At 41.7% G+C, this 22,724-nt stretch overlaps 1 protein-coding gene across 3 annotated transcripts in view; it reads left to right on the top strand.

Annotated features, from left to right (window-relative positions):
* The window catches only part of CNN3 (calponin 3), a 41,170-nt gene extending 19,904 nt beyond the window's left edge, over window positions 1–21,266 (top strand). For all 3 annotated transcript variants that reach the window (XM_075936571.2, XM_006114138.3, XM_006114137.5), the window contains exons 2-7: window positions 13,322–13,443; window positions 13,849–13,915; window positions 15,752–15,889; window positions 17,417–17,533; window positions 19,434–19,580; window positions 20,193–21,266. In XM_075936571.2, coding sequence (XP_075792686.1) covers window positions 13,322–13,443; window positions 13,849–13,915; window positions 15,752–15,889; window positions 17,417–17,533; window positions 19,434–19,580; window positions 20,193–20,540 — 939 coding nt within the window. In that variant the 3' untranslated portion in view covers window positions 20,541–21,266. The remainder of the gene's footprint in view (window positions 1–13,321; window positions 13,444–13,848; window positions 13,916–15,751; window positions 15,890–17,416; window positions 17,534–19,433; window positions 19,581–20,192) is intronic.
* Window positions 21,267–22,724: the final 1,458 nt, after the last annotated feature.

Genomic DNA, 22,724 nt, shown 5'->3' with positions numbered 1-22,724 from the left:
CTGAAGTTACAAATCACTTGCCATGGGCTGAAGCCCTTAGGCTTTGGGGGATGGTGGGGCTATGGCTTTGCCCCCCACATCTGCGGTGCCAGGGCTCAGGCAGGCTCAATCTTCAGGTTCCCCCTCCCGGGGTCATGTCAGAAGGTGGTTGTGGTACATTGAAGTTTGAGAACTCTAGGATTAGAATAGATATGTAAAATTAGGATTCTGAATAAGTCATATTCTGCTGATTGGGTTTGAATATGTTTTCTATCTATTCTCCAAAATTTTGCATGGCATATAGTTTGCAGCTGGCTATCTTATTTATTCCCAGTTCTGAAATTTGTAATACAGATATGACTTCTCTGGGAGAACCTTTTGAAGCATGTATCTTTCTCAGTTCAAGTTCCTCTGAGAAACTGGATAGAGTTTAAATACTAGGCATGGGGTTTCATGAACTACCCTTCACTCTACTATTAACAACTTAAAAGAAGGGGGTATCACAGTTAAGAACAACAGCATTTGTATTTCCTTCATATGGTCCAGCAAGGGCCCCCACTCATAGGTTTTCAACTCCCTTGCCTTCTCTTCTGTTGGACAGAAACACAAGTGTCTCTTTCTCTCTCCCCTGACTGGTATTTCCAGATCCCTGTGTACATTGTGAATTCCTCAGCAATCAGACTGCTTTACTGTTCTCCTCAGAGATTATAAAGCTTAATAACTTTGAGTTGTGTTACCACACAGCTCTTTCTAAGCAAGAACACTTAACTTTAAGGTGAAAGCATTAGAGTAAACCTATTACAACTAACAAAGAGAGCTTACATGCATGCTAACAAGCTTACCAGAGATCACCCGACTCCTACAATGGCTCTGGCAGGCGACAAGTCCTTGAGACCCCACAAAGGGGTTTTTTCTCTGGTCACAAGTTCATAACCGTTTTTTTCAGAACATGCAATCCTAGGTATCCATGGGTCACTGTTTATCCAGTTTGGGCCTCTGAACTTTTACTTATGTAATAGTTTCAGTGGATAAAGGTTCCCTCCTCAGGGCATGGTTCCAAAAGGTTGAGTTGGAAGGTAAAAAATTGATTTCCTTCTCCAGGTATTTGAGGGCCGGGATGGGCAATAATTTTTGAGAGGGAGAGGTCTTCCAAGAATTTGGTAAGTGGTCAAGGGCCACACTCTTCCATGATATTGATGGAGGAAGTGCGGGATGGAGGTTGGGTGCAGAAGGGAGCTTGGGGTTAGGGATGTTAAATTTAGATTAATGGGATAATTGAATAGTTGATGCTATTTCATCAACGATTCGATTAGTCGATAAGGGCGGCTCCATCTTTGAAGTGTAGCAACTGCCCCAAGGCTGTTGCTACACTTCAAAGGCGAAAGCACTGGCCTCATGCTCCCTGCCACATTTCAAAGTGGCAGTGCTGCATGGAGCCCAGAGTCCCCAGCTGACCCCATGCTCCACTTGACACTGCTGCTTTGAAGTACCCTCTTCCCCTGCTGCCTCTTTCTCAGAGGCAGCAAGGCGTGACTAGTCAACACTCTAGTCGACTAATCTGATAATTATTTGCTTATTGGATAGTTGACTAGTCATTCACATCCCTACTTGGGATAAGGGATTGGGGTGCAGGTGGAGGCAAGGGATCTGGGGGAGAGTTGGTGACAGAAGGAGTTGTGACCTGGGCAGGAGTGCAGGGAGAAGGTGCAGGTGTTTAGGATATGACCTGGGGTAGTGGATTGGGGTGCAGAGGGTTTGGGTTATGTGCGGTAGGGAAGCAGGCATGGAAGGGCAAAGGGCTGCCTGCTGGAAGGCGGAGCTGGGGTGCCAGAGGCAAATTCTAGACGGGAAGCCCCTACCTGAGTGAGTCCTGGCCAGCAGCCCAACAGTTTCCTCACCCAGGCTCCCTGCCTTCTCTGCCCGTGCTGCTGATCAGAGCAGCTGACTGCAGGGGCCATGTGTGCTGCTCTGAACGCTGCAAGCCTGGAGGAAGGGAGGGAGGAGTACTCTGCTGCTTCTTCAGCCTCTTCAGATGGGCACCTCCTATTAGGGATTAATCGATAAGCCTAGGCTTACTGGTTAATCCTTTTGACTACACACACTTCTCCCCCCTGCAGCCACCGCGGTATCAGAGGTAGCAAAGGGGGGAGAAGGCAGGAGCTGATACACATGAGGAGTTGACTCTGTGGACCGGTCTGACTCTGCTTTCCCCGGCTCCTGCTGCCTTCTACAGAGAAAGTGGGGGAGAGAGGCAGGAGCCAGTGGCCCCCCTCCCCTGCACTGCAGAGGCAGCAGCGTGGGGGATGGAGGGTAGGGGAGGCTGATTCTGGTGTCCTATGGAGCAGCTTTTGTCCACAGTGAGCCTGGGCTTGCTGCAGACAGAAGCTGCTCTGCGGCAGCCTCTGTCCATGGGGAGCTCTGACGCTGCATGGCAGTAGCTCTTGTTTGTATCATTGTCAGCAGTGCAGGGCAGCAGGCAACCAGTCTGCAAGGGGGAGCTGGTTTTTAAACTGGCTTCCCTCACAGACCAGCTCCCACCTGCCTCCCTACGCTACTGCCTCTGCCTCCTTGCTCTAGGCAAGGACTGTCCTTAGCATTCCGCCTTAAATTTGTTAAACATTTAAATACCTTATTTTTATTGCACGTGTAGCCCATTTCATGACTTTGATGCATGATTTATCACTGTAATATAAGATGATAAATTTGCATGCTAGAATCAATAATTTTTTATTTATTCATGCCATAGGAATAAAATGATTTCCTCTAAGCTTACATAGAAACTTTAAGAGGAGACATTTATGTTTTGCAGTCATAGAAAGTCATCAAACTTCAGGTGTTAAGCATGGCAAAAGAAATAGCAGGATTATTGGATACTATATTATTTCTATTTGCTTTGAGACTAAATATGTGAGTAGAATATTGGTATAAAAAAATCTTAGCTGGGCTTGGATGAAATTCGGTATAAGGTTAATGTGTTCCCAAACTTTGAATCACAGGAACCTTGTGCCTCTGAAATTTTTTGTCATGAAAATGTTACACTATGTCTAGACTACATTCCTCTTTCGAAAGAGGAATGTAAATGAAGTAAATCAAAAGTGCAAATGAAGCGCGGATTTAAATATCCCGTGCTCCATTTGCATATTCGCGTCCAAGCACTTTTTCACTAAAAGGTTTTTTGAAAGAACCAGTACCTCAGGGGTTGGTTTCTCGAAAGAACCTCATCTAGACTATGCTTTCACTTTTGAAAAACCCTTTTTCGAATAAAGCGCTCAGATGCAAATATGCAAATGAAGCATGGGCTATTTAAATCAGTGCTTCATTTGCACTTTCGATTTGCTTCATTTACATTCCTCTTTCGAAAGAGGAATGTAGTTTAGACGTGCCCTTAGTCTTGTTTAAAATGAGGCATATGAACCCTGCCAAATTTTTCCTATAAGGAATATTCACACCTGAAACTGAAGAGCTTATTTAATAAAACTTTTTTTTTACCAAAAGTACACATTGAAAAGTATGCATGCCCTGAAACATTATCCTTTACCCAAAGAAAAGTCCTCGCCATGGCTCTAGTTCTTATGCAGTATGCAGTTTATTTTCATTTTTTCCTTAAAAGGAAACTAAGTGAAATGAAAACATACTCCTATCTGGGGTGCTGGAAAAATTTATACAGTTGGCATAGGCTCGGGATGGAGCACTCATGGATTAAAAAATAGTAGCTGCTAAGCACCCATTAGCAGCCCATGCCCATCAGCTCCTCTCCCTATGGAGTATCTCCTCAGTGTATTAGATTGCAGGGGGTGCTAAGATTCATTGAACTGAACAGTAAACCCTGTATATGATGGAAACTATTTCAAGCAAAGGGATGTGGCAGCATCTCTGATTCCTTTTACATTTGAAGTAGAGTATGTAAATACTTAGTAACTGTGCTAGATACATGGATCAAGATGATTGCATTTAGTCTGACGTCTATTATATATAATTAAACATCTGACCTACAGAGCACATTCTTCAGGTGAAAAGTATAGCATTTATTTATACATATTCAATTCCTCTTTTTCAGTTCAGTGATTTCTTTTGAATCAGTAGCAGATTCTGTTTGTGCTTTGATAACTTGCTCTACATGTAAGAATAGCATGATCTGCAGAGATGAGAATTGGCAGTTTACAAGTTCAAATCCTGATTCTAAGGCTCAATGTGTGAATTTTGAGCAAATTTATTTTAATCTGTTTCTTAATGCTACCTTGTAGGGGAGTTTTGAGGCCTAATCAGTGACTATCAAGTAGTTTTAGACAAAACACTATCTAAATGTTAAGTATTATGGCATCACAGGCAGACTACCAAAACAAATTCCATTATAATCCTGCCTCCATTTACTTATAGCTCTCTGAAACTGTCACTGTTGGATCTTGTATTCTCATGCTTGTATATTCTGAAATGAATTTTTCTTGAAAGCTTGAGAGAGACTGTTTGGGTTTTTAAAAATCTAGTTCTTTAAAAATGGCTGAAGTATTTTCTTAAACTTCACAGTTTGGCATATGTGCACAGAGTCCCTGATATATACGTCTGCGTTGCATTCTTGAAAAGGGGCAACAGATACTGAAACAATGGGTATCAAGGAATTTTTCCCTGTAAGAAATGATGACCTACCCTGCTGCCTCCTGCCCCGTTCTCCCTGCTCCCCTCCCCAGCACATCTTGTCCCCCCACTTTATCCTTCCAGTGCCTGCTGCACATCACTGAACAACTGTGCTGGGTTATGCAGAAGGCTCTGGGAAGGAGGGGAAGGAGTTTGTTTGGGGGGGGGGGGAGAGTTCACTGGCTGCTGGTGGTACTAAGCACCCACAGAAAAGTGACACAAAGTGAAGCCAGTCCTGTAAGTTGTAAATGATGATGGATACGTGGATTGTGACCAACATGAATTGGAATGAGTCAGTTCTGAGTATGCTAGTCATCCTGGTCTATTGGATAGCTTGAAATTAGCCAGGATAATTTAACAAATGTTTCTAGGATTCCATGTACTTTATACAAGGAATAATCACCCATTTTTTACTGCTTTTGTCACTAAAATTCCTAGTTCCTCAAATCACGATGAATACAGATTTTGTATAATTAAAAAAACAAACTAATAGTACCTGGGTATCAGGCTGGGTGTTAAAAGATCTCGAAATCTCATCAACCCAATTCCATAGATTGATGACTTGGTCATTTAAAAATTAAAAATCAAGAACTCTGAGGTGTAAGACACTATATAATAATTCACATACATGTAAATTATAATAGACTATTTGGTATTTCTCCAAATAAATGAGTTTTAGCCTAATCATTATAGTTTTATTGAACTAAACTTACTGGAATAAATTTAGGTAGTGACAAGTGGTCAATGGTCATTAACCAAGTGTGAAATTCTGTGTTAAGATTTGGAACTGAAAACATGCACAATAAGCTGCTTAAAAGGTACATTTCCTCATACCCAGGAAGCTGGCTTCAGACTAACAATCGGGTGATGTATTACGGAACTACTTGCAATTTTTTGCTAGCCAGCAGAGCTTTAAAGTTTTGGTGTTCATTTCCCTTGCTCTTCCTTTCTTTATAAACTAGTCAAATGCAAATGGGACACCAACTTTACCACTGAGTAGAAAATGTTTTACACCAAAATAACGAAATTGGAGTGCAATTGTAAATTATTTGAGAACTTGACAAAACTCAGCACAAGTAGTGTCACTGCTTCCTTAGATTTGAAGTTGGTGTTTCTTTAATGCAAGAATGAAACTGTAGGAGTGTGAACAAAAATCAGAAAGTCTGTATGTTAAACCTGAAGGCTGCTTCTTGAAGCATTCTCACCATGATCACACCTTTTCTCAACTAATACAATAAAATAGTATATAGACCATATTTCGACGCCCTTAGATTACACATTCAGTATGGCATAAAAGTCCACTTATTCCTGTGGGAATTCTGCACCAAAATTAAAATTCTGTATGTACTATTTTCAGATTTTGCAAAATTCTGCACATTTTATTTATCAAAATAACACAATGTAATCATACCAGCTTCAATTATTGTTGATCACTTATTTCAGAATACCTGTCAGCAAGTATATTTGTAACAATGCAGTCAACAAAAATATTGAGAAAATGATTTTGACAAATAGATTCCTTATAGACACATTAATACAGAACTCTTAATTCTACAGTGCAGAAGTGTATGCACCGCCAGAAACATGCAAAGGCTTGGGGGTGGTGGTGATGGGGGGTGAGTCCAGGAGTAAAGGAGGAGCTAGGGGAGGATTTGAAGAGTTGTTGAGTATGGATGGGGCAAAGTATGGAACCGCTTTTTGTGCAGCAGGAAGGAATTGTTAGGTAGCTTCCCCAGGCACATCTGCCCCCATCTCCATGTGTCTGTATGTCCCCACTCAGCCACCCTCCCTTGTCCTTATGTGGCCCTGTCATCTTGTTGCCCTGCAGCTCTGCTCCCATTTATCTACTGTTCCTGGCTGAACCCCCAGTAGCCCTTGCTGTCTGTCTCCCTATAACCCCCGTCTCCTGACCTGGCCAGATGACACTGTGAAGAAGGCAGGCTCTTTGCCTTGTTTAGCTGGTCGGGAGCTAATGTTAGAGCCCTGCATATCTGCAGCTCGTTTTTGCGGATTTAGATGTGGCGACAAATTTGTGGATACCCGGTTTATATTCGCATCCGTGAATGTCGATATCCGTGCATCATTTTTGTGGATTTGAATAACAATTTTGCACCTGGACAGGGCTCTAATAATGCTCTGTTCTATCATCACAGTGTCCCCTGGCGGGAGAAAAGGCAGAACTGCAACAGCTTTCTAGAGGAAGGTTTTGTTTTTGTGTGTTTTCTGTGTAAAAACTGAAAATATGTGCAGCCTACTAATTACGCGAGCATGCAGTGGTACAGAATTTCCCCAGGAATTACTTGTGGACTGGTAGGAAAGTTTCTATGGAAAGTGACTTGTAGAAGGAAAAGACAAACTTTTCATCTTTTAAAAAATAATTAGCATTTCAGATATAAAACAGGTGGACAGTGATTTCATTCTGGATCTGCTGCCTATTTGTGTCTTTCATACCCAGTGTTACGAAAATGAAAGTGTTAATATGCAACAATGAAAAACTGCAAAATTCCATATGTGTATCTAACGTAGAAAGTATTTGTAAGTATTTAAAAAAATAGCACATTCAATTTAGGACTGTAAATGCAGATGTTCAAGGGAAGAACATGTTGTTGACCTACATACTTATTTTCATGATGTTAACATCTAATTATGACCTTGCTATAAAAAGGTCAATTATCTGAAAAGGATCCTGGAAACAATTTATTACCAGTATTTAAGGACCAATACTGTAACTCTGGAACCCCAGAACAGTAAATCTGGCCAAAGGCCTTGAACCTCAGTCTTCCCTCTCCTTCCTCCCTGCCCCCCCGGTGGGGCTGGAGCACCAGGAGAGGGAGGTGGGTTTTTTGGGGGGGTGGGGGGAGAATTATGTCAGTGAGGGTTGGGGGTTTGGGGAGAATTGGGATTTTGTGGTTGTGGGGTTTTTGTTGTCGCTTTTTGGTTTGGGGTGTAGTGTGGGTTTTTTTTTCTTGCCCTTATCACTTGTGTGGGCCTGACTTTTTTTCTGTGGGTCCGTGGTCCAAGACTCCAAAAAGGTCAAAACAATGAAACCTTTTGTGTTGGACATATTTTACTTGAAGCCTGGCCAACAAGCCCCCAGTTGGGGCCCAGGCTCCATCTGGCCTCCGAGTCATATCACTTCTGCACACACACGCCCATGCTCACCAACCCTGAGTCCATCATACATCTGAATCCTCTGCCTTGAGCCCCTTGTACACTCCAATCCAAACTCCTGCACTTCCACATAACTAGCCTCCTGCCATAAGATTGACAGAAGACAGCCTGATTGCATGAATGAAGTTGGATTTGACCAGTTATGATGTAATTTCAAAGAAATGTGTGAAAAGATGCAGCAGCAGAAGTCCCATTAAATAAAGTCTGAGAGTAATAATAGCATAAATGAAACATTGTAATCATGTCAATTATCAATAATATGTTGTATATTTTCAGTCATGCAAATAGGCAGTCTTATGTTTGGTTTGAAAAGGTTGCTGACCCCTGCCCTATTGGGATGAATGTTTTAGACTGCATTGTATTTTGGAGGATAAGTCTCCAGACTCAATATTTAATGTTTGCACCTTTCTAAAATACCTGTCTACAATCTGACAGTACACAATACGTTAAAATGTTGGATCTACAGTAGAGCTTCAGTTATGGACACTTTGGTAATGGAGACTGTCCATACTACTGAACAAAATGCAGCTCCAGCATTTCACATTCTTGGCCAGGTTCCAGAGGTAGTTAGCTTCCTCACAGGCAGCTTTTCCTGGCCCTGGACAAGCTTGTTCCCCTCCCAACTGGGATAGGGAACTGAAAAGTTTCCCCCTCTCTGAGGGAGGTGGGTGGGTGGGGGTGTGGGTGGGTGGGGAGGGGTGTGTGTGGGTGTGTGTGTGTGTGTGCGCGTTTGCGCGCGCGCGCCCTTCTCTGCCAAGCTCTTTGTGCGTGTCAAAACAGCATACACAGTTTACAGGAAAGCAACACAGAACCCACTGCTGTTCTGACTGCCTCGGGCTGGCAGCAAGAGCTCAGAGTTTTTCCTGCAAATCTCAGCATCTTTCATTCCTAGCTGTAAGTGGGTGCTCCATGTATGGGAATGGGCACAGGCAGTCCAGAGGGGCCTGCCTTGAAGAGTCAGTAAGGCCCAATACTGTTTGAGGGGAAGGGAAATTGGTCTCTGCTGCTGCCTGATTGACTATGTCTGGTTTCACATGATGTTTGATTCTTAGAGGTCCTACAATATATACCAAGCAGACCTGAAGGAGACTTGTCAACAAAGCTGGTCATTGCGCTGAAAGGTAGAAAAAATAGTAAACTGGTGTAAACTGATCACTAGGTCTGAAAGGAGCATGAAACTTGGAGCAGGATGGGAGAGGGTCAGCTTAATGGAAAAGGAGTCAGTTGTGCCTGGGTTAAATTCCAGAGAATGATTTTGCTAATTCTTAGACTGACCTTAAGTACAGATGTATGAATACAGTGAACAAGAAAGCATGGTGGGGGCCATGTTATCCATAAACAGATAATGAAAATATACAGAATCTTGTTTCACAGTGACACCTGAGCATTTTTTTAACTATATTTTAACAGTTTATGAGCCTTTTAAGTGCCAAGAGCAATCTTAAGCATGCAATTTACAGGGTTGGTTGGGGGGGGGGGAGCAGAAGGAGAATGAGGTGAAAGGGAGGAATAAGTGTTTGAATCCACTTTCGGCATACTGGAGCGGAAAGGTGTATTGTTTTGCATGTGATCACTACTGGCAGTGTTCCCAAAAGCTATGTCAAGAACAGCAGGATGTCAGACTAGTTGGCTTCTTTTAGTCCCCTACACTATTCCTTTCTGCTTCCCTTCATTTCCAAACTGGCTGGGTTGGATTACTGGCCTAATCTTTTCTAGGCTTGCCAGTCTAGTTCACTTCATCCTCCCTTAAACAGTCTACTCACCATTTTCTTGACTCTTGTCTCCACATGCAAACTCTAGTCTCAGTTGCTTCTTCCAGACCATCTCACACTGTTTTCTTGCAGTTTTTCTGACACTGCAAACTTTGGTCTTACTCTTGATGCATGTGGTCTAGCAATGCCACTCCTTTCAGTGCCATTAAACCTCTCATTTCAATGGCTTCTCTCTTTGATTGCCTGTGCAGCTGATCCAGAGAGATGTGGCCTCATGCCAATGTTGTAGTTAGCTCTTAGTAGTCTGGTTATAAATGTGTCAGATCATTCTGCTCATGTTACTGCAGACTTCCCCTGCACTTAGTGGGCACTTGCATTTCTCTACTTATTTCTCCATTTGCTGTTAATCACCCTCACGTTATGAAACACTACGCCTCTTTAGCTATTATAATGTGTGTACTGCCTCTTGGTTCAAATTTTGCATCAGTCTCCTAAATTTGTGGGTCAGCTGATGCATGACTCACTGGAGAGTAACTCAACCTGGGTCCATATGCTAATTCAAACCATTGGTGGTACAATGGTTGCTGCTGAAGCGTGATCCTTTTGCTTGGGATAACCTTATAATCTGTAATCATCTTCCTACTTTCTTCTATCTAATATCCAGTATGTTAAACTAACAGTCACAGACTTGGTGCTCCCCTGTTGAAAAATATCACCTCAGTCAGTTTCTCTCCTCTTGGTCTATGTTCTCTGCCACTGAAGGGTAAGAGCACAATTTTTTTTCTCAGAATAGCACTTATTCTGCAGGATTGTTCAATATACAGGTTGGATCTCCTTGGCCTCCCTCCTGACTGGCAAACTCCTTCCTTGAGGACCAGACTGGGGAGGTCAATTCTGGCCCCCTGTTGCAAGCCTCCATGCTCTCTCAGCCCCGGGCAACACTTCCAGTTTCCAGGGTTCTCTGGTCCAGCATCCACCCTTATCATGGATGTTGCTGTACCAGGAGGTCCTACCTGTACTGGTGGAAGTGTCCTTTTGTGCTGAAAATGAGATTAGTAAAATCTGAGTCTGTACCAAATCTAGATGAGGAAGGTGAAGACTACAGTCCTAATCCATGACTTATTCCTAAGAGAGTTCTGTCCCACCCCCCAAAACTCCTGCACCGCCCCCCCCCCCCAAAAAAAAAATTGGTGCACAATATTTTACAATTCTGCATATTTTGTGTCAATAAATGTGAAGGCTCCAGAACGGCAGGTGGGAAGCACAGATTACTGGCTGTATAGAGATAGTAGATCACCTTGCTTCCTTCCTCTTCCTGGGATACAGATTTGATGATGTGGCTGCACCCAAGGCTGATGCAGCATAAGGGCTGAGCCTGCCCCAGAAAAACACTTTTGCTTGCTATCTTGGTGCAGAGGGGCAGGGCCAGAGGAACAAACTCTCACGCATGCCCAACCCTGATACCTGATCCAGGTTTGGAGCAGGCAGTCAGCTTAGCAGGATCCAAATGTGGAGGAATTTAATGTAAGGTGATTTAGGTGTGGCGTAAGAGTGCCTCTCATAGAACAATCTGGATGTGAGCAGCTTGGTGGAAGGTCTGGCTGCAATGAGGGATCTGATCCTGGGTGTAGGAGTGAGATTTGATGGGGAGGATTTGAGTTATTGGGGGTGGGGGAGTAGGGCTAGTTTCTGGGCTGGCTCTGACCTGACCTTGGGCCTGGCCGCTCTTTCAGATAAAAAGGAAGTGCTGTCTTCTCCATCCAAATTGGACTAGCAGCTAAACCTGGTATAAGGTAGGAGCCACCAGCTGGGGCATCCCCAACCTCCTCTCTACCCTTGCAGTGATTTATGTCTCCAACAGCTCCAGGCACCCAAACAACATGTTTGTGCTGGTGAGGAGGACTGTGTGACTGATTTTGTGACTTTCCACTTAGAAGTAATTTTTCTGCAGGGAAACAGAGAAATTTGTGGGGGATGTGAATTCTGCATGCACACAGTGACACAGAATTCTCCCTAGAATGATGACTGGGGCTTCCAGGCACTACTGCAATAAAATTTAAAAATACTTCAGACAGATTCCTGAAGCAAAGCCAAGAGGTTTCCATTCCTCTTGAACAGCAAAATCATAATCAGAATGTTACTTTGTTTTTTGGTTTGAGGCTGTTCATCTTTGTGGATTGCTAAAGCTAAAAAGAAATACAATTATTCATTTCTAATCCTGGTAGTGTATCAATCTGCTCAATAACATGCCTTCTCAATGGTCTCTCTTACCACAAGGTTTTTTTGTGATGACACATAGGAGTAAATGTGACAAGTATAAATGTATGTTACTTGTTAGGCATAGGGATGTTAAGGACTAGTCGACTAGCTGATAAGCAAATGCTTATCGGATAGTTAGTTGACTAGTCTATTTTCTCCCTCCCTTTATCAGATAGAGGCAGCAAAGGAGGGGAAGAGGGAGTACTTCAAAGTGGCAGCGCCACATAGCTGAGCCCAGGATCAGCTGTGTGGCGCTGCCGCTTTGAAATGCTGGGGCAGCCCTGCACAGCTGAGCCAAGCGTCAGCTGTGCGGTGCTGCTGCATAGAGCCTGGAATCAGCTGGGGAAATGCCACACAGAACCCATGGTCAGCTGGGAAGTCCCCCGTTGACCCTGGGCTCCATGCTGTGCTGCGGATTTGAAATGCACAAGAGCCCCTGGTGGGTACTCTTGTACATTCAAAGCTGGCACCCATGCGGGGCCAGTGGGAAGTCTGCACGCAGAGTTTTGCATTCCTCCTTTGAAATGCACAGAGACTCTTCTACATTTCAAAGGAGGAATGTGCAAGTGCCTATGGAGTAGTCAATGGAAATTTCATCAACTACTCGACTAGTCAGACCATTACTTAACATCCTTAGTTAGGCATGTCTTCTGTGTTAAATAGTGTTTGAGTTGTATATTTTAGCTCACTTGTCTTTCCATTAGACAAAAATACCGAGGGTTTATTTTCTAGACTTGTCATGGTAACTCAATCTTATGTTTTTCATATGAATGATTACACAGCCTGATCTATAATTACAAAACTGGTATAGCTATTGTTGGTTATAAATTTTGGGAGGAAAATACCCTAAATAACTGCTGGTTTTGCCCACGAAAGCTCAGGATACCATCTACATGTTTTGTTAGTCTTGTAGGTGCTATTCGTTGTTTAAGCTTTTGCTGCTTTAGGGTTTTCAATAGCAAATTCAGGTTCTGCCTATACTGAGGGACTCTGGTTAGTAGGTAACAAATAAAATAATGACCTCATACATAAGAGTGAAATCCGAGGATTTGAAGGGTAAGGAGGATATTTAATCAGACCATTTAAAAACCTTGTTTTTAAGATGTCCTTAACTTCCTCCCTCTGAAGAATGAGTCAGCATGCTGACCTGTTAGTTGAATTACGAGGTCACACAATTCCTACCTTCTTAGGTGTCCAGACAGTCCTCAAGCAAGGCAGGCTTTTGATATTACTGATTTTTAAGATAAGACAAAAAGTTCTCTTGCTTGATGGTATGGGGAAGGAGGAGGTAACTCTAGTCTTCACGAATCCTAAAGAAGCAGGAAAGGACACAACTTTCTTCTTGCTTTGTTAGCTATAAAAAGCTTTACGTAATGGACAGAGGTGCAGAAAGCTTGTTGTCCTAAGAGCACATTCATAGGTTGCCAATTCATTAAGGAAATGAACACAGCACTGGTATGACTGAGATGTTATAGAATATTCTATGATGCAAATTAACTTTACATTTGGACTAAAACTTTTGGGAAGGCAGTACAATGACATATCTCTTTAACAATTTTCTGTTACAGATTGCACTGAAATATGATCCACAGGCAGAAGAAGATCTACGCAACTGGATAGAAGAGGTTACAGGCATGAGTGTTGGTGCAAACTTTCAGTTGGGCTTAAAGGATGGCATAATCCTATGCGAGTAAGAAGCACATTTTCTTTGTTAGGTAGTTTTGTTTTTTTCCAGATTCTGGAGAGCATTTTGAATATATCAGTTATAATCAGAATACATTTGCTACCAAGGAAGACACTGCTTCCATGTTGTCTTTTTCATGAGCCTCCGGGGAAGAAAGACCAAGAATCCTATCAGAGATATGACACTATGGTATTAAACTAGCACATTTTGAATTTGTATTTGAATTAAGAGATTTGTCAGAAATCCTTAAGTGTAAGAGGGGCCTTTGCATGAAACAAAATAATTTAAACTGGTTTGCATCAACTCACTACAGCAATGGTAGCATGAACAATGAAGATTTTTAGGTAATGCCTGTACAAATACTATGAAAATGAGATTCACGGTTTACACATTTCATTCATTTTTCCCCAGACTCATAAATAAACTGCAGCCAGGATCAGTGAAGAAAATCAATCAATCAGAACTAAATTGGCATCAGGTAAAAAAGAAAAAAAAGCCCACCTTGTATGTTTGCAGAACTGATGTAAATGGGATAGAACTGCCTCTACTGAAATATTTCCAGTGGTTAATTAGCTATTTGTTTATGGATACTTAAGCAAATAGATAAATGGAGTCCCAACTGGGTTGTCCTCTAAAATGGTACATCAGTAGAAATGTTTAATAGCAGCTCTAATTACTAGCAGAAATTTCAAGTAGCAGACAAATGGGGACATACAGCAAGACTACTTGTTCCTTAAAAGGAAAAAAGGCTTTTAAAAGGCTGGTTTTAGTTAAACTTTAACTGGAAATTTTCACCCAGCCAAAGCTGCTAGCTACTGCAGTGTTTGCCAAGAGTTCTCAAACTTGATTGCACTGTGGTCCCTTCTGACAACAATTACTACACAACCCCAGGAGGGAGGGCTGAAGCCTAAGCCTTCTCATTCCCTCACTGCCCTTGGGAGGAATGGGAGCCAAAGCTTCACACCCTGGACAAAATGCAAGCACAAGAGCTTCAGCTCCAGGCAGGGGGCTTATAACTTGAGTCCTGTTATCTAGGGCTGAAATCCTTGGGCTTTGGCTTTGCCCCCTGAGTGTTAGGGCTTAGCAAGTCTGAGGCAGCCCTAGGGACCCCAAAACAGTGGCATCATGACCAGTGTTCCTGGTAAGCTGAGTGCTTGGGTGGCTACCCAGGAGAGATTCAAATGCTGCCTGCCTGATTAGCCAAGCACCCACAGCTGGCACCATGTATTTCTATTGATGGTGCACATAAAAATATAATTCCACACGTGGATGGAAAAAGATTAGAGGGATGTTATCCTTGGGACCTATCAGCAGTATCCAAAAACTACTAATAAATAATACAGAGGGGTAGCCGAGTTAGTCTGTTACTAGAAAAACTTAAAACAACAAATAGTCCAGTAGCACCTTAAAGACTATCACAACATGTATCATGAGCTTTTGTGGGCATAAACCACTTCTTCAGATGTGTCTAAAAAATAATACCTGAAGTTGGGCTGACTGTCCCAGTGAGTCAGCAGTAAAGTGCATAGTGTAAACATGTATTTCACATGTGACGGGAGCTTAATGGGCAGTTTATGTTAAGCTGGACATTAAGTAATTTCTGAAATACTCTTTATTTCAGAATTTCTACAAATTGTAGTTCTGACTTTTTTGAAGTATTTAACATAATTCAGTAGAACTAAACTATTGGCACAGATTGTGTTTGTGGGGGGTGATATTAGTTTAAACTATTTGCTTTCAACCATTTGAATTACCCCTTTCAGCAGTCCAATTTTTCTTGCATATCCCCAAGTTTCACCTTGCTTATAAAATCAGACATACAACTACAAGTTCCATTAATTACTGAAAATTGCTTACTTTCTCATTTTTTATTATATAAAATCAAATGAACGTAAACATTGTACTTGCATTTCAATGTATAGGATAGAGCAGTACAAACAAGCTATTGTATGAAATTTTAGTTTGTACTGATTTTGCTATATAGCCTGTTGTAAACCTATACCCCTAGAAGACCTCTGCATACATCCCAGGTATACATACCTATGGTTGAGAACCATTGATTTAAACTAGAATATCTCTGAGGAGAGAATATGAATCTGATCAGGCATTAGCGGGTCTATGTATAAAACAAAAAATCCAAATGCAGATCTAATGTGTTCTGTTAAGCTTTACCGCTCATTTACTTTGCTCTATGTTGTGTCCCATCCCGAGGTTGTCTTGTCTAAACTCTTCAAGGCAGGGAATTTGTCAAAGTTCCTACTGTAAATTTTGAAGCTACCTTTTAAAAAATGAAACTGTGTGTGTTGTTTTTCAGTTGGAGAACATTGGGAATTTTATCAAAGCCATCCAAGTCTATGGTATGAAGCCACATGATATTTTTGAAGCAAATGATCTTTATGAGAATGGGAACATGACCCAAGTTCAGACTTCCCTGGTAGCACTAGCAGGTCTGGTAAGTATTTGTTTCCATCAAATATACTATACCACATTGAACTGGCAGAAATCCATGCATTAACCAGGATCATCTCTTCCACTCATAAGCATGGAAAACTTAGCAGGAAAAGATTGATTTTTACTGTGCTCCTCTCTCTGCCACGGCTCTGCCTTAGTGTCTCCCTCTTCACAGTAGTGGGTATGAGGATTGTGAGTTGGAGAGGATTGGGGTTATGAAACTGTGTCTTTAATTGCATAGTCCCCTGCTTGCATGCTACAGCCAGGAAAGGAGTTAATGACATCCTATTAACTCGTACTAAATCTCTTCCATAGCTGCTATTGAGCAGCCACAGAGCAATTTTGCTAATGGTAGCGGGGTGTGAGTGTGTTTATATAAAAATAAAAGATGTGCTTGCAAGGAACAGGGGCTAATAGAGGGTTAGCTCTCGGGACAGGGCTACATTTTCTCTGGCTGAGAATGTCCTATCTCTTAGGTGTGTGAAGGCCTTGTACTCTGAACACACATAGCCATAAACTCCATTCACTAGAGGAGGTAAAGCCTGAAAATATTGATGTTGAACTGAAAATCCTTAATATCTTTATACCCCTCTGCCCCCAGCTGTCTCAGGTGCATACAACTAATGAATCACATTACTCCTGAATTTTCAGAAGGCCATACAAGCTAATTACTAGTGTGGTCATCTACAAAATTGGCAGAAAAAAATCCTGCCAAAGAAAACTTAACTGTACAGTATGCCTGTAGTTGAATATTAAAGTGTTTCTAACAGCAAGTAAAAGATGTATGTACAGTAAGCTTCCGATAATCCAGCACCTTTAGGACCCAGGAGGTGCCGGATTATCAGATATGACGGACTATCGGAAGGGGGGCTATGAGAGGTCTGGGGGAGGATACGCCCCTTGGCGCTGCAGGACCAACCTGGCAGCACCCCAGCTGCTCTGCCTCAGACTTCCCCAAATCAGCCGCTGCTAAAACTGACCAGCGGGTGACTCCAGGAAGCCTGGGGCATAGCAGCTGGGGTGCTCTGCCCTGGGCTTCCTGGAGTCAGCTGCTGGTCAGTTTCAGCAGCAGCTGAATCGGGGAAGCCGGGGGCAGAGGCACTCCCAATTGTCTGGCTGCCTGGAGCTGGGTTCCAGATGGTGCTGGACCATCAGGAGTGCCGGGCCATTGGATGCTGAACCACTGGAGTTTTACTGTACTAAATGTAAGACTTAGTCAAGTAATTCTCACTTTTCAAGCATATCTAAAACTTGCTAACAAATATTTAAGAAGTGACTAATGATTTTGGGTGGTGGTTTTGAGTTCCCATATTGCACTCTATAGGGACTGATTTTCAGAACACAGATTTGCAGCACTGTCTGAAAATCAGGTCCACTAAGGCACCGTAAATTTGGGACCCAAAAGTCACTTCTGAAAAGCTTAGCTTGCTGTCTGTGTATGGGATGTAATTCTTTCATGAATTCTAACAGCAAAAAGGATTATTTAAAAAGTGTGTTTTCCCTTTTTAAATTACTTGTTTCTACTTAGGCAAAAACCAAAGGATTCCATACCACAATTGATATTGGTGTAAAATATGCAGAAAAGCAAGCAAGAAGTTTTGATGCAGGGAAACTAAAAGCTGGTCAAAGTGTAATTGGCCTTCAGGTAAGAATTAGATTAAAGTTTTGTGTGTGATAAACCAAACTGATAAACCATCAAAGATAATAGGGCCTAATCTAATTCATGGTCATGAAAAATGAATTACAGATCATGAAATCTGGTCTTGTGTGTGCTTTTACCCTATACTATAGATATTTCACTGTGGAGTCTGACATTTCTCTGCGGGTCCTGGTCCAAAAGTGAATTGCAGGAGAGGGAAGCCAAGTTATTTAGGGGGATCATTATATTATACCCTTTTTTGTGGCCTTAAGAGCTGGATTACTGGAGAGCAGCAGCTGCTGGTTAGATGTCCAGCTCTAAAGGCAACAATCCACGCGCAGCAGCACAGAAGAGTGGCAATACCATACTATGCCACCCTTACTTCTGCACTGCTATTGGCAGTCACTTTGCTGCCTCCAGAGCTGGAGAATGGTGGCTGATGACCTGGAGCCCATCTCTCAAGGCAATCAGCAGCAAGGCAGAAGGAAAGGTAGCAGTACCACACCACCAATCTTTTTTGGCTGAGATCCAATAATTAAACATTTCAGATTTAAATACAAGCTATCCTTGCTATAAGTCCAAGATACTTTCCAAAAAACAACTTAAAGTGGGACTTCCATTTGTGCAAATTGGTTTTTTGGTGGGGGGGGGGCGAGGGGTGTATGTGTGTGCAACTTAAGATCAGGGAATAGGAGGACTTAATGCATCAGTTCTTACAAGCGTCAACAACTTGAGTGCAGAATGGATGTATACTGGGGCAACTTATAGCTGGGATGCCCTGTAGCTAAAATAACAATTTATTATTTTTAAAAGTCCTATGACTGGGACATTAACAAATGGACTGTAAATTTAGAGGTTCTAATAGATAATTTGCTGTTTGAAAAGCTGGAACAAGGTCTCCTCCTGCTATTGGTGTACAGTTTGTTTTCTGTCCTTCTAAAATAATAGATAGGATTTCTAAAATCAAGTGACATTATGAAAAGAATTTTTCTTTACTATAATCTCTGAGAGTTAGAAGAATTAGATATTTATTGATAGATGAAAAAAAGTCTTGATACTCATCAAAATATAAATGAACAAAGTAAGAAAAATGCTATTTGAGAACTTGAGTTCCACCTTACTATTTATAAAACAAACTGGCAATACATCATATTAGAAGAGGTGAAACATGAGTGTTATTTAGATATCTTTAAACTGACCCCTTTCCTCCTCCCACAAATTCCTGCAACTGTGAAAATTTAAATTGGTTAAAATGTGTGTGGGGGGGGAGAACGACACGTAACCTATACTTTTAGCCAATTCAATACTTAAAACCGATAATGCTTAAAAATGAAGACTAGTATTTCTGTCCAAACTATTAAAACACTTCAGTTATGAACACTTTAGGATTGGAGTTACAAAACACGATTCCTTGAAGTTTACAATTGAACATTGACTTACTGCTTTGAAACTTTACTATGCAGAAAGAAAATGCTGCTTCCATCTCCTCACCTTGTCCAATTTATTAAACTTTCCCTTTAATAGGTTACATTTAACACCATACTGTACTGTATTTGCATTTTTTCCCTTCTGCTACTACCTGATTACGAACTTACAATTCCAGATAAGACATGTGGTTGATAGGTCAATTCATAACGTGGTGTTCATAGCTCCAAGGTTCTACTGTAATGAGAAATGAATCAGCCTTTCCGCTGTAGATCATAATGGCCAAAATATACCATAATGTGCAAAATGAAATAAGGTTTCTCATTCTAATCAATACCCTTGCTGAGAAGACACACCTCCTTTGCACACCCACTGAAATATGGCATATCTGTTTTGGACTAGGTCTCTGCATTGCAATGAAATTAACACCCACTCTCGCCCTCCTCGCCAAATTTTTTGTGTGTGTTTTTTTTTTTTTAAGATGGGAACCAACAAGTGTGCCAGCCAGGCAGGTATGACTGCATATGGGACCAGAAGGCATCTGTATGATCCAAAAATGCAAACCGATAAACCATTTGACCAGACAACAATTAGCCTACAGATGGGTACTAACAAAGGGGCCAGTCAGGTGAGAAAGGTTACATGTGATAGTATTTCAAAATCAGCTATTGTTGTGACGCTGCATCTTGCTAAAGGAGTCACTTGAGACCTTGAAAGGGCACAGTACCAGTAATGTTTTCTTTTAATGATTCAAGAGCTGAATCTTTTGTGGGAGCCCAACCTGCTTCCTGCTGAGAGAAAACTAGAGGAACCCAAAAGACCAATGTCTGCAGAGAGTCCCTTTCTCTGGTTGTGTGTCAGTCAGTAAAGTTAAAGGGAAGCTTCATTTTCCATACTTCCTAGCCAAAACAAAAATGGAAGACTGCTCCCTATGCAGTACCCTAGTTGAATATTCACCATCCACTTTGCAACATCCAAAAGGGGGGCATGCTGGACTTATCACCAGTGCCTTCCCCCAAGGCATGATAAGCTGTAGCTTATCTCTTTTTCCCTACTGGTATTTTAGAACAGGTTAACTGTTAGTTGTGTAATATTGTTGCATTTTAAGTCACCATTTTTGTCTGTAGCTTGTACTAGTTGATGCTGTGTACACAGAACTCAGTGAAATGTGATTAACTGTCTTTTAGGGTAACCTTGTCATGATGCTTAATTTAAAACCATTATAATGCTATTTTATTAGGCTGGGATGCCAGCACCAGGCACCAGAAGAGATATTTATGACCAGAAGCTCACATTGCAACCCGTGGACAACTCTACTATTTCACTACAAATGGGTACCAACAAAGTGGCTTCCCAGAAGGGAATGAGCGTGTATGGGCTTGGACGACAAGTGTATGACCCCAAATATTGTGCTGCTCCAACAGAACCTGTAATTCATAACGGAAGCCAAGGAACAGGAACTAATGGATCAGAAATCAGCGATAGTGATTACCAGGCAGAATATCCAGATGACTATCATGGCGAGTTCCAGGATGACTATCAAAGAGATTACCATGGTCAGTACAGTGATCAGGGCATTGATTATTAGATCTGTATCAAAAGCTCAGTATTAGTCCATTATTTTATTCAGTAAAAACGAAACTAGCCTTGTGGAATTGTTACCCATTTTATTACACACTATGCTTAATGTTCCTTAAGAAAGATTGCCTTACATACATACATTCCTTTTTCCTTTCTCTGCCCTTCCCCTCTTCTAGTTGCCTTTAGTGCTGTAACATTTGTAGTCTACAGCATAGCCAATAATTGCATATGAAGTAAAAAGGAATACTGTGAGTACTCTTGTACAGCCAATTCTTTTAATAAAGATCTATGCATTTTCATAACCTCCTACTTAAATAGGTATACACACCACATCCACCCCTCATTTTACGTTTAGTACTTAGGTATCTTTTGCATGGAATATTGAACACTTCCATGCTTATGTTAAATGCTAAAATTAAGCTGCAGTACTTTTTCTGCAGTATTGTTTGCTTGTGTTTAAAGTCAGACAGGATAAATGTGCATTTGTGATTGTGTATTCATTCCATTATCTAAACTGACCAAACTCCTAGAAATAGTTGTCTTACTAAAAAGGGAGCTTGTACAAAGTCCTTGAGCCCACAAAAGTCCCATGTTTTGATGGTGCATTTATTTTTATTGTATGTGCCATAATATATCCATGTAGAAATGCTTTTCTCCCCTTGAACTGTATTTATTGCCACATTTCTCATTGAACTGATCCCATTGTATTTTTATAAATATTTTCTTGAAGTTACATGACTATCTCATTCATTTGTTACATCCTCAGAACGTTAGTTGCCACGGAAATGATTTCCAAATAATCTTATTCTTGGCTGTGCAAAGGTAATCTAGAACCTCCTCAGCTCTGAAAAATTCTGGTGTACATGTCAGGCCAGACTATGAAATGGTATTTTTAACTTCAAAGGTCTAGAGCAGGAGGGGCTCCTCTGCCCCAGCACAGTCTAACTGGGAACAACATACAGAAGAAAATACTCTCCCTGCTCTAGGGGCAGTGGTGGAACATGTAGGATATCACTAGTATCTCCCAAGGTTCGGGAGGAGGACCTATCGAATTACAGATTTTGCTGGAACTTGTTCTGCTTACCTTCTCTCATCCCCTAGACAGCTGGGGGATGCAGACTCCAGGTTAAAACATGGGATGGTCTAGACAGTACTGGGTCCTGATGTGAGGGCACGGGAGTGAACTAGATTATCTCTGGAGGTCCCTTCCAGTTCTAGTGTTCTGATTCTATGGAATTTGTACTTAACCCCACGAGAATAAACTGCGGAGACTAGAAGGATATGACTAAGATACAGGTTTTCTGCTTTTTCTGTACCTTTGAAATAGCCGGCATGTTTTGTCTACTTTTGCAACACATTGTTTCTGCTGTACCATTTCAGTGTAGAAACTTGCTTATGATCCACTGACTAATATGCTTAAATTCAGTGGGTCGCCTCATCTGATCTAAGGTTGCAGTTGGATGGGGATCTGAAACTTATTTATACTGATAGGAGGGCTTTTCCTGTTGTTGGTATAGACATTTCAGCTCAATCTAGCACTGTCTCCACCAGCAGTTAGCCTAACCAAACTATGTTCAAGGCTGTGGATTTTTCAGGCTCTTGAGTAAGGCCTGGTTTATAGTAACTACCTTATTTGCCTTCTCTAACAGTAGCATCTCTGGGAGTCCTCCTGTTAACGTTAGCAGCAGAAGGGGACACTTAAAACTGTAGCTGGCGTCTTTAGCATGAATAAAGTATTCACATCAAGCAAGACATCCTGGGTTTGTGAAAGGCCCTTATTTCAGGGCCTCTTCTGTTACTGAATTCCTGCTTTTGATATTGGACGTTTTCTGATTACTCAAACTCATAGGCTACGTCTACATTGGCCCCTTCTCCGGAAGAGGCATGTTAATTTCCAACTTCAGAATAGGGAAATCCGTGGGGGATTTAAATATCCCCCAGGGGATTTAAATAAACATGGCCGCCGCTTTTTTTTCCGGCTCAGGGAAAAGCCGGAAAAAAGCGTCTAGACTGGCGCGATCTTCCGGAATAAAGCCCTTTTCCGGAGGATCTCTTATTCCTACTTTGAAGTAGGAATAAGAGATCCAACGGAAAAGGGCTTTATTCCGGAGGATCATGCCAGTCTAAATGCTTTTTTCCGGCTTTTCCCTAAGCCAGAAAAAAAGCGGCGGCCGTGTTTACTTAAATCCCC

Source organism: Pelodiscus sinensis, chromosome 9 (genome assembly GCF_052426305.1).
Source record: "Pelodiscus sinensis isolate ZL-2025 chromosome 9, ASM5242630v1, whole genome shotgun sequence".
In the NCBI taxonomy this organism is placed as follows: Eukaryota; Metazoa; Chordata; order Testudines; family Trionychidae; genus Pelodiscus; species Pelodiscus sinensis.
This window is presented reverse-complemented; position numbering and strand designations above follow the sequence as displayed.